Genomic DNA, 12,934 nt, shown 5'->3' on the forward strand with positions numbered 1-12,934 from the left:
GAGGGGGGAAAGAGAAGGGACCGGACACGGGCGGTAGGTTCCGCAGGGGGAGTGGGGAACATAGAGAAAGAACCGGGGGTAGGAGTCGGACACCGGGGGCTGGGTCACGCACCGAGCATCCGCAATGTTAATGCTCTCGCCAGAGACAAGCTTTCACCACCACCATCCCGCCAGAAAAGCAGCTCCGACATTTCCAATCGATCCGCATGCAGCCCTCACACCCCCCACCCCTTACAGCTGGGTGGGGGTTAACCCCCTCTCCCCCCACACACTCCCCCTTATACCTGGGTGGGGGGGGGTACCCCCGTCCCTACAGCTGGTTGATGTTCTGATCAATCTGATGGTGAATATGCAGCATCATGGTGGCGGTGGTGATGGTGAACATACACTAGGTCCCGCAGCTCCTTACCCCAGCTGCTGGCGGTCCTGCCCATGAACTGCCCGGTGCCCGGGTTGTAGATAAACTGCTTCCATCCTCCCTCTGCCTCCTCCAAGTCCTTCTTGCCGTCTTTATCGGCCATGGTGTTCACCGAGTAACCGGCCGGGGTGGGGGTGGGGGGTTCGCCTGTCGGTGCGTGAGAGAGACAGAGAGACCGGGAGAAGGAACTGGGGGTAGAAGGGGGAGAGCAGGAGGATCTCCGTCTGGATGCTGCAGTGACTGGCGATGCTCTCCTCACTCTCACACTCTCTCTGTGTCTATCTGTCTGTCTGTCTGTCTCCTCTATTTTTGTTTTCCCCCTCTCTCTATTGGCTTTCCTTCTATCTCTATCTCTATCTCTCTCTTTTCCTTTCCTTTCCTTCCCTTCCTTCTATCTCTTTCCTTTCCTTTCCTTTCCTTTCCCTTCCCTTCCCTCTCTCTCTCTCTCTCTCCTCCTCCTGCTGCTGCAGTGAATAAACCGCAGCGGCGGCCCCGCGGCTATAAGGCACGACGAGCATGCGCTTTGCGCAAAGCGGCCAGCGCGCGCCGCCGGGCCGACGCGCGCGCACGCACCCGCGTTGCAGCCCAGGCGCGCGGGCGCGCCCCCGTCCCAACCGCAGAGACCTGGAGGAGGGAGAGAGTCGCGCGCTCACGCCCGAGAATGTATCCTTTTTGGGGAGAATGTAGCAATTCACTGGATACAGTGTCCAGCCGCCCCGGGGGATACGGCGCAGATACGGCGGAACCCTGTCCGCCCGCCCGTCCGCCAGCGAGCGAGCGCGCCCGCCCGCCCTGCAGCAGCGGAGCAGAGAGAGGGGCGGAAAGTGAGAGATTTCATCTTTTATCCAACGGAGTCTGTGTGGGAGGGACCTCCATGTCCCTGCCGAGCATCAATCTGTAAAAAAGTGTTTCTCTATCTCTGTCTTAAACTTTCATCTTTCAAAAACGCATGTCTGAAAATTAATTTAAAAAGCAAAGGAGAGATTTTTTCTTCTCCCCCCCCAGAGAGTTTGTATCTGTCGAGTTTCAATCTTCAGAAGATTCTCTGAATGGGTATATGAATAGGAAGGGTTTGGAGGGATATGGGCCGGGTGCTGGCAGGGGGGACTAGCTTGGGTTGGGATATCTGGTCGGCATGGACAGGTTGGACCGAAGGGTCTGTTTCCATCTCTATGACTCTTGACAAAAAAAAAGCGAAAGAATGTGAGATTGTTTGTTTAGGGAGTTAGTGGTGAGTTGAAGAGTGTGTTGCTGGAAAAGCACAGTAAGGTCAGGCAGCATCTGAGGAGCCGGAGAGTCGACGTTTAGGGCATAAGGCCTTCATCAGGAATGAAGCTTGGGGCTGGGGTGAAGATAGCTGGGAATGCTATAGGTAGATGAAGGTGGAGGGGTGAAAGTGATAGATCAGAAAGGAGGGTGGAGTGGATAGGTGGGAAGGAAGATGCACAGGTAGGACAGGTCTAGAGGGCGGTGCTGAGTTGGAGGGTTGGGACTGGGATAAGGTGGGGGAAGGGGTAATGGGGAAACTGGTGAAATCCACATTGATCCCGTGTGGTTGGAGGGACCCAAGACAGAAGATGAGGTGTTCTTCCTCCAGGTGTCAGGTGGTTAGGGTTTGGCGATGGATGAGACCCAGGATCTGCATGTCCTTGGTGGAGTGTGGCTGAACACTTTACCTACCCCTCCCACTCAATCAAGGACCTGCAGGTTCTCATCTCTGATCTCCAGCATCTGCATTCCTCACTTTCTCCTAGTTTGTGGAGAGGCCTACATGTGAGTTTTGTTATATTTGGAGATTGAAAGCTGAATGTTGGATTATTTAAGGAGTTGGTTTCTCACTTGTTCAGCTAAGCGTTTGATTTTTGTTTTAATAATCATTTCTTTTTCTATATTTTGCATGCTTAGTATTAAATCTGTTGGTCAGGGAAATTTGTTGTTATATATAAGGTGCTATTGAGAGCGTGTTTTTATGCTTAATGTCACTGTGAGCATATAAGAGACACTAGTAGGTTTAGAGAAGTGATTACACAGCAGGATCACTCAAATGGTTGACTGTCAGGAAAGGTAAGAATTCTTCTGTGGCTATTCCTTTCTCAAACAGATATTCCATTTTGGGTACTGTTAAATGAGATAATGTCTTGAGGAAAAACAGAAGTGGTAGTCAGACCTCAGGCACTAAGATTGAATTTTACATTAAACAGGGTTTGTCAAAATTTTAAAGAATAATTGTTACAGGGGACTGTCCTGTCAGGGGCAAAGACAAGAGATTCTCAGGCAGTGAACGTAAATCCAGGTTGGCATGTTGCTTTCCTGGTGCCAATGTTAAGGGCACGTCAAAACATTTGAAGCATATTGTCAAAAAGGAGAATGAGAGCTGGAAGTTGTTTACATCGGTAGGAATGACACAGCTAGGGAAGGGGTTAAAGCTGTGCAGAGTGAATATAAGAGGTTAGACAAAACAATTCATCAAAAGTAGTATTCTCTGGTTTACTCCTAGCTCAGTGGTTAGCACTGCTTCCTCACAGTGCTGGGGACCCGGGTTAAATTCCAACCTCGGGGGACTGTCTGTGTGGAGTTTGCACATTCTCCCCGTGTCTGCGTGGGTTTCCTCCAGGTGCGCCGGTTTCCTCCCACAGTCTAAAGATGTGCAGGTTAGGGTGGATTGGCCATGTTAAATTACCCATAGTGTCCAGGGGTGTCCTGGCTAGGTGAATTAGCTGTGGGAAATACAAGGTTACAGGAATGGGATGGGTTTGTTCTTTGGAGGGTTGGTGTGGACTCAATGGGCTGAATGGCCTGCTTCCATGTTGTAGGGATTCTATGATTCTGGGGCCAAATTCTAATGAGGGAAGGAATAAAAGGACACAGGAGATAAAATCAGTGGCTGAAGAGAGGGTGCAGTGTGCAGGGATTGAGTTTTTTTGATCATTGGGATTTCTTCTTGGACGGAGAAGACCTGTTCGAAAAGGGTGGGTTTTACCTGAACTGGAAAGGGACCTGTCGGGGAGATTTGCTCGTTCTATTTTGGGAGTCTGTAAACTATTAGAGATAGGGATCAGGGTTTCCAAAGTAAAAGTGAAAATAGAAAGACAGATGAGGATCGTTCTGAATCAGAAACGAGCAACTTATTTAGAAAAGACAGACAAGAGCAAGCCAGAGAACGAGGTAACTCTAGGGAATTAAACTGTAATTATTTCAATGCAAGGGGTCTTACTGGTAAGGCTGATGAGCTCAGGGAATGTATGAGAACATGGGACTGGGGTGTCATAGCTACTACAGAAACTTGGCTGAGGGAGGGACAGGATTGACAGCTCAGTGTCCCAGGATTTAGATGTTATAGGAAGGAAAGGAGGGAGAATGGCATTTTTGATTGAGGAAAACATTACTACTGTAAAAAGAAAAAATATTTCTGAGGAATAGTTTAGTGAAAATATGTGGTTGAAATTAGAAAAAAGAAAGGATGGTCACTTTAGGATTGTACTATAAGCTCCTGCCAATAGTCAGAGGGAAACTGAGAAGTGAATATGTAGAGATCTCAAACATATGTAAGAATAATAATGATGTAATAGGGGATTTTAATGTACCACACATTGACTGGGACTACCATGGTGTTAAAGGTTTGGATAGTGAAGAATTTGTTCAATGTGTTCAAGAAAAGTTACTTTATCAATGAGTAAGTAGCAAAACCTGATCTTCTCTTGGGAAATAAAACGGGGCAAGTGACTGGAGTGTTGGTAAGGCAACACTTTTGAACTAGTGTTCGTAACTATTTTAAAACTAAATAGTATTATGGAAAGGGGTAAGTCTTCCAATAAGGTTAAAGTTGTTAATTGGAGTAAGTAAACCTTGTAAGGGTATGAAACAAGAACTTTAAAAAGTTGACTGGAGTTGACTATTCACAGGTAAATGGATGACTGGCAAGTCAAAGTCTTTACTCTAATAGAAAGTGCAGTAGAGTAAATAGAACAGAGCAATGAATACAATGTTCCAGCTGCAGAGAAGGTGCGTAAAGAGCGGGCTCTACCTGAGATTTGAAACTGGACAGATCCAAACAGAAATCTAATAACAGTAGGGGTGGCACAGTGGCTCAGTGGTTAGCACTGCTGCCTCACAGCACCATGGTCCCAGGTTTGATTCCAACCTCAGGCAACTGTCTGTGTGGAGTTTGCACATTCTCCCTGTGTCTGCGTGGGTTTCCTCCCACAGTCCAAAGATGTGCAGGTTAGGGTGAATTTGCCATGCTAAATTGTCCATAGTGTTAGGTGCATTAGTCAGAGGGAAATGGGTGTGGGTGGGTTACTCTTTTTGGAGGGTCGGTGTGGACTTGTTGGGCCGAAGGGCCTGTTTCCACACTGTGGGGAAATCTAATTTAATCTAATCAAAGAAGCTGTTCTTGAATCTATTTGTATTTAATTTTAAACTTTTGTATCTTCTGCCCAATAGAAGAGGTTGGGAGAGATTATAACTGGGGTGGGAAGGGTCTCTGGTTATGTTGGCTGTTTTCCTGAGGCAGTGGGGCGTTTACGTGGAGTCAGTGGATGGAGGGTTTGCATGATGGACTGGACTGTATTTAAACGAGGTGCTTAGTAATGGAGTAGATGTATTGGTGCTAATTTGCTAGATTCCACTAGACTGGAAAAAGCAAATGTAGCCCCTCGATTCAAGAAGAGAATGAGGCAGAAAACAGAAACAATCAGTCATTTAGCTTCACATGTGTCATGGGGAAGCTGTCAAAATCAATCATCAAGGAGGTTAAAGCTGGGAACGTAGAAAAAAACTCAACATAATTGGGAAGAGTCAGCATAGTTTTCTGAAAGGGAAATCAGGTGACCAATTTATTGGTGTTCTTTGCAATTGCATTTCCAGAAGACATTTGACAAGGTACCACATCAAAGGTTTTTGTACAACGTAGACTAAATGTTTTAGGAAATAAAATCTGACCATTGGTAGGAGGTTGTTTTCTGCCAGCTAGCCATGGTATGGGTAAAGCAGTCTTTGTCTGAAAGGCAGGAGGTGAGGAGTGGGTTCCCAGAGGAGTCTGGGAACCCACTGGAGCCTCTACATTTTACGATATGCGTCAGTGACTAAAGAGGAGAGTAAATGCATGGTGATTAAATTTGCAGATTGCACAACAGGACGTGCACGTGAAGAGGTCACAAGGAGGTTGCAGACTGGTACTGACAGGTTGAGCCAGTGTGCAAAATATCTAGCAGGTTGAGTGTAATGTGGGAAAACTGTGAAGTTGTTTACTTTGTTCAGGAGAATAAAAGAACAGAATATTACATAAATGGAAACTGACTAGTGAATTTCATAGTGCAAAGGGATTCTCGTGCATGAGTTGTAAACATTGAATATGCAGGTGCAGCAAGTAATAAGGAATGCTAATGGAATGTTGTCCTTTATTATAAGAGGAATGGAACATAAAAGTAAAGAGCTTATGCTTCATTTAAACAGGGCATTAGTGAAGCCACATTTCAAATACCTGTGTGCAGTATTGATCCTTATTTGAGGAAGGATAGATGCTCGCAGGAGGTTTACCAGATTGCTACCTAGAACGAGGAAGGGTCAGTGGTGTTTAGAAGAGTGAGAGATGACTTGATTGAAGTCTGTAAGATCAGGAATGGTGACACGTTGCATGGGAACGTCATGGGCTTATTCTGACTATTTTGACTTAAGTTTCTGTTTTGTTGAGGTTTTTTTGGAGGGTCCTCTCTGTGAGGTCCAGCGAGATCTCTTGTTGTATCTTCACAAACTCACCTCATTAACTATGGACCTCTCCCCAAGATGCCTCCTTGCCCAATTCGAGCTCTATCTTACAGCACGCTGTTCCCAGAGGAACTGGCCACTCGGCAGATATCCACCGAAAGACTGGCATCCTGGCAGCAGTAGCACCACCTGTGAAAGGCTGCAGCGAACTCGGACAGACTTTGGCAATCCCTCACTAGTACAGCTGCCACAAAGCCACATTGCTGTCATCACATAGGCTGAGCCTCCCTCCCACGGCAGCCCCATTCTCTCGGCTCTTGTCACTGTTTATTAGTCCAGTGCAGACTCAAGTGGGCCCAGTGTGAACTCGTGATGGCAGCACTGGAAAGGTAAAAACAATGACTGCAGATGCTGGAAACCAGATTCTGGATTAGTGGTGCTGGAAGAGTTTGGGCCCAATGTGAGACCCAGCGGCTGCCGTGATGGGATGCGTTCAAAATGGACTCATGGCAACAGCTGATGGCTTCGGTGGTGTCTGCATTGGTGAGGTCTAACGAACACTCATCATGGAGAGGGCATTACTGGGGGTGAACTGGGGTTGGAGAGAGGTTAGGTTTGCACCAGCACCAGCTGCAAAGTGACTCGTGTCTGGCCACCAGGCCCATGACAAAGCACTTAACACCAAGGACTATAAAGTTGGACACTTACTAAAAAACTTTTCTGACTTTATATTCTGTGTTTTGGTTTTTTTTATGTTTTAAGGGAGTGCACGTTTCACTGTATTTTGTAACAAAATACACATGACAATAAATCAAATCAAACCAGGACACACATTTGTCTTTAGGCACATTCCTGTCTGAACACCCTCTCCAGATTATCCAGTCCCCTCTGCCCATCACACACCCCCACCCTCCACCCCCCTAGCTTGTTATTGTTCTGGAAGGCAACATCGCAGACAAGCAAGCAATCAGTCCCATTCCAAACATGAGTTTTTACTTACAACCTCAAATGGGAACATAGACAACATAAGAGCAAACAGTTCGTTCCACAATGCTTCCCAAATCCTGGCATCGTCATTAACGACTGGTTCACATTCTATGATGGTCTGCTACTCCCAGGCCTTATCGACTAGGATCAACTGGATCAGCTCCTTCCAGATGCAGCCTCATCCTTCTCCAGCCACTGCTCCCATTCCCCCAGTTCCTGAGCTCCCAGCACACCAACATATTCCCTGTTCCAGTTGTTATGATGAAGGGATTATGCCCAAAATATTGACTCTCCAGCACCTCAGATGCTGCCTTTCCTGCTGTGCTTTTCCTGCGCCACACTTTTCGACTCTGATCTCCAGCATCTGCAGTTCTCACTTTCTACCTGTTGTGCAGAGCATGGCCCACTCTGTCTGGACAATACTGGACACAACCACGTGATGAAGGAGCAGCGCTCCGAAAGCTAGTGCTTCCAAATAAACCTGTTGGACTCTAACCTGGTGTTGTGTGAATTTTAACTTTGTACACCCAAAGTCCAACACCGGCACCTCCAAATCAGGTTAATGAGAATGATAGTCCAACAATTGTTGAGCAACGATTAGAAGGAGATCAAATTTGGGGAAATAAATATTCAGTTGTATGTTACATTTCAAAAGGACAGGCAGAAAGGAAGGGGTGGAGGGTAGCTTGCTTTGTGTTGGTTGGAAAATTCGGAGTATGTAGAATCCATATGGGAGGAGGTAAAAGATAGCGCAGGAAAGGGGACATTACTCAGAGTAGTTTATAGCCTCCTTAACAGTAGCTATATGGTAGGTCAGAAATAGTGAATGCACTGATAATAATCTTCCAGGATCCCTTAGATTCAGGGGGAGAAAAAATCCAGAGGATTGGAAGACTGCCAATGTGTCACACTTATTTTTAAAGGGAAGGAGAAAATAAACAGGTAACTATGGACCAATTAGTTTAACATCTGCCATTGACAAAATGTTAGAGTCTATTATAAAGGATGGAATAATGAAGCATTTGGAAATCGGTAATGTGATAAAGGAGAGTCAGCACAACTTCAAGAAGGGAAAATCATACCTGACAAATTTATTATGACTTTTTGAGGGAATGACAAACAGGATTGATAAAGGGAAAACAGTAGATGTAACATATTTGGATTTCCATAAGGCATTCGGTAAGGCGTTTGGGTATTTAATAAGAAAAGAAAATGCCTTGCGTTAGAGGTAGTAATTAGCATGGATAGAGGATTGGTGAATGAATAGAAGATAGGGAGTTGGGATAAAAAGGGCATTTTCAGAATGGGGGCGGGGGGAATGGTGCTGGGGTGGTGGTTCATCCTGTGTATTAAGGGGCACTTTGGACATTCCTCCTTGCTAAGGAGGAACATTCCACACCCCCCCCAGCCCACACAGTGAAAGCTACTGCCTGGATGCTCAGCACAGGCTTCTACAAAATGGGACCATTAACGAAGCACAAAGGCCCACAATTAGTCCAAGGGCAACCAGGTCACCCGACACCACCACCTCTTCCCAGCCAGTGGTTAAACTGTGGTCAGGACAGCTGGTGAGAGTGGTGGACACGTGTCCACAGTACGATATTTGCCTGCCCCTGCCAATAAACCTGCATTAAAATGGTGCTGTAAAATGCAGCCCTATGTCTCCAAAACACCTACTGTGTTGTAACAGAATGACTGTGTTAGAGATTATCGCACAGAGACTGTCAAACAATACAATAGCTGCAGTGAATCCTCACTGACTCATTGAACCCTGCGCAATCTATTACTACATGAAGAATTATATCAGCTCTTCACACCACCCACCAGCTTGTCTAGCGGATTCTGGTGAGGGATTACATCATTCAGCATCTTCCAATTAAATATCGCAGAAGACTGAAACAGTATGGAGTTGTTGTCTCTCACCTCAGTGAGCTAGCACAGTATGGGGCCATACTATCATTCATGGGATACTTAACCCCACCCAATACTATCCTGAAGAAGGTATTGTACACACTACACCAAGACTGTTGGCATGCTGTCAACATTTATCCCTCAACCAGCACCTAAAATATGCAAAATAAAAACTGAAAAACTACAGATGCTGTAATGGTTCTGAGGAAGGGTCACTCAACCCGGAGTGCTAACTCTGATTTCTCTCCACAGGTACTGCCAGACCCGTTGAGCTTTTCCAGCAATTTCTGTTTTTGCTTCTAAAATATACCACCTTGTCATTTACTTAATTGCTGTTTCTGAGATCTTGCTTTACACCAATTGTTTGTTCTGGGTGAACAGCTCCAAAAGGCACTATTTTGGAACAGACTGAGATCGCGAAGGACACGTTAGGAATGCAAATTCTTCCTTTCATAAGTTTTTCTTCACATTTTTGTTAATTTAATTAGGGATAAAACTGTGAAGAACAGTATTTAATTTTGTGACATAGAACAGCAGATAAATGAGGACACAGCCAATTTGTCTTCACCCCTGAGACAGACAGTTCTAATTCCAGGGTAACTGCCCTGCATCCAGATCCCTTTATTTCCTTTACCTCAGCCACTTGTCTCCTCTCATAGCCGTTAGCATGGTCCCTGCTTTAACCACTGATTCTGACAGTGCATTGCACAGGGTCACAATCAACTGGTTATCATAAACATCTAACATTTAATCTTTGATCTATGTCAGCAATCTCTAGTAGCAGTCTTTTATCTCCTGTATCCTATGCCTAAACAACTTAAACACCTCTGTCAAATCACCTCTTAATCTTTTCAGTTCGAAGGGAAATAAGTCTAACTTCCAACTTTCTCTAGATTTATATATTTTCATGCAGCTGCTAAGTGGAATCCTAATAAATCTGCATTGTATTCCTTTGTTAGCCTTCAAGTTCTGCCTACAACACAGAGCTCAAAACTGCAGAGAAATCCCAACTCTATTAGTACTAAGGGTTTGTTTCAAATTCATGATGTATGGACTTTCATATCCTTTACCTGTTATGTTCAGGGTCAAAGAGTGTGGCGCTGGAAAAACACAGCTGGTCAGGCAGCTTCCGAGGAGCAGGAGAGTGACGTTTCGGGCATGAGCTTTTCATCAGGAAGCTGCCTGACCTGTTGCGCTTTTCCAGCACCACACTCTTCAACTCTGATCTCCAACATCTGCAGTTCTCACTTTCTCCCTGTTGTGTTAAGGCCCAGCACTGGGAAGGTAAAATCAGCATGGTCTTAGGTGAGGGGAGAGGTTGAGGAGAAGAGTCCTTCATGGGATCCTAGCTGGATGCAGGAATTGAACTCATGCCGATAGTGTCACTCTGTATCACAAACTAGCTGTCTAGCCAACTGAATTAAACCAATCGATTTAGCCACATTTTCTACTTGAGCTGCACCTTATGCAGGTTGCCAGGCGGCTCAGTGGTTAGCACTGCTGCCTCACAGTGCCAGGGACCCGGGTTCACCTTCAGCCTTGTGTGGGTGACTGTCTGTGTGGAGTTTGCACATTCTCCCCGTGTTTGTGTGAGTTTCCTCCGAGTGCTCTGGTTTCCTCCCACAGTCCAAAGATGTGCAGGTTAAAGTGAATGCAAAATTGCCCATAGTGTCCAGGGATGTATAGATTAGGTGGGATAGCCATGGGAAATGCTGAGTTACTGAGAAAGGATGGGAGTGTGAGTCAGGATGGAATGCTCTTCAGAGGGTTGGTGCAGACTTGATGGGCCAAATGGCCTTTTTCCACACTGTAGGGATTCTATATCTGGAGCCTGTCGTCTCTCCCGCTGCTCTTCCACATCATTCAACTTTTCCCCTGTTGAAGTTATTATAATAGTTGCATTTTTTGATAAAATAGAGCTTATAAATTGATGGTAAAATCAGTATCAAATAAATGCAACATGAAACATCACATTATATTGCTCGTATAAAATGTAAATACAAATAGAAATATCTTATTCAGAAATGGGAGAATTTATTGCATGTTGGAAAAAAGATAATTGATAACGATGATGACAACCTATTTCAGTATTTTATATTTAAATAGCCAATACAGCTGACGAGTGATTTCTGATTTATTGAATCTCCTAGTTATATATTGTAGCATATGCAAAAATAACAATGGGCTGATTCTTACAGCTTTTTGGCTAAGTGAGTTGTGTTGGGATTTTTGGAAGGATTTCCTCTGAGCGGGTTTTCTCACTGTACCTGACCAACCTGTCCTCATTAACTGCTCACACTGTCTCTGTGGCATTTCTCACGTCTGGTTCTAGCCTCATCTTAATGTCTACTGTGTCCAGAACAACACACCTTTCAGCAGACCTCCTGGAATGTACCAGCATCCCTTGCACTGCACTGACTATAGAAGGCCATGTGAACCAGACAATCACTGCCAGCCTGGAGCTGCCCTGCACCGTTCCTCATATTTGCCCCGGAAGTGGCAGTCAGGGGTAATTGGGGACCGTACAACGGGCAGGAAGCTGGAGCTCCTACTGAATGGGGTGGGACTTCCTGTTCCCCCAGGACCAGCGAGGGAGGGACTTCCTCTTCCCCAGGACCAGCGAGAGAGGCTGTGACACCAGGCGATGGCCAAGCCTGGTTTGAGTTTGCCCCTGAGCTCAGTACAGTCTCAGCCACCTGGAGGATTGCCCGGTACTGTAGGAAGAAGGTCAATGTCCTTCTCCACTCCACCAGGGTCAGTGCCACCATCATCTCTCTAACACATCACCCGCACTCTATTTCTGCTCCTGCACCCACCTCCCAAGGTTCATACTCTACTACTCTCACTGTCATCTGTAAATTCTTCCTTCTCTCCCACCCCAACCTCCAACACCACTATGCCTCCATGCCCACTGTCCAATATGGAGGTCCATCAGACTGAGTGATGAGCTAAAGTCACCAGGTTTCTGATTTCCACTTTGAGTCTCCTCGACATTGAGCCTATTTGGTAAGATAGAAAACTAAAGATTAATGGCGTGAGATGCTGGGTTAATAAAGTTTTTAACAATCATTAATAACCCTCAATTGACAACTCACTGCTGTCTAGTGAGAACCTTGTCTCACTGCTCATGAGAACAGAAAGTGGAATCCCCCAATCAAGTTGGGCCTCATTGGACCCTCCATCAGATTCTGTCACAAATCACAACATCGTCCACACTGCTCAGACCCTGACCAGGTTCCTGCCAGAGATTTAATAGTCACGATCAATAATATAAAGTCAATTAATATACAAACAGATATTTGAAAAATACCATTTATTGAAGTACATTAACTAAATACAAAGAACAAATAAAATTTACAGCCCAAGAACAGGCCTTTCAGCCCTCCAAGCCTGAGCCGATCCAAACCTACTGTCTAAACCTGCCACCCAATTCCTCAGCATCTGGATCCCTCTGCTCCCCACCTACTCATGCATCTGTCCAGATGCATCTTAAATGAATCTACCGTGCCTGCCTCTACCACCTCTGCTGGCAACGCGTTCCAGATGCCCACCATCCTCTGTGTGAAGTACTTGCCACGTGTATCCTCCTTAAATTTTCCACCTCTCACCCTGAACGTGTGACCTCTTGTTATTGAATCCTTCACCCTGGGAAAAATGCTTGTCTCTATCACCCTGTCTATACCCTACATGATTTTGTAAACCTCAATCAGGTCCCCCCTCAATCTCCTTTTTTCTAATGAAAACAAACCTAACCTACTCAACCTCTCTTCATAGCGAGCACCTTCCATACCAGGCAACATCCTTGTAAACCTTCTCTGCACCCTCTCCAAAGCGTCCACATCCCTTTGGTAATGTGGCGACCAGAACTGTACACAGTATTCTAAATGCGGCTGAACCAATGTCTTGTACAAT

General features: G+C 45.6%; 1 protein-coding gene across 1 annotated transcript in view; it reads right to left on the reverse strand.

The window, feature by feature from the left end:
* The window catches only part of atp1b3a (ATPase Na+/K+ transporting subunit beta 3a), a 71,362-nt gene extending 70,628 nt beyond the window's left edge, over positions 1-734 (reverse strand). The window contains exon 1 of the mRNA XM_043702799.1: positions 410-734. Coding sequence (XP_043558734.1) covers positions 410-521 — 112 coding nt within the window. The 5' untranslated portion in view covers positions 522-734. The remainder of the gene's footprint in view (positions 1-409) is intronic.
* Between the last annotated feature and the right edge of the window lie 12,200 nt (positions 735-12,934).

Source organism: Chiloscyllium plagiosum, chromosome 13, assembly GCF_004010195.1.
Source record: "Chiloscyllium plagiosum isolate BGI_BamShark_2017 chromosome 13, ASM401019v2, whole genome shotgun sequence".
NCBI classification, from domain to species: domain Eukaryota; kingdom Metazoa; phylum Chordata; class Chondrichthyes; order Orectolobiformes; family Hemiscylliidae; genus Chiloscyllium; species Chiloscyllium plagiosum.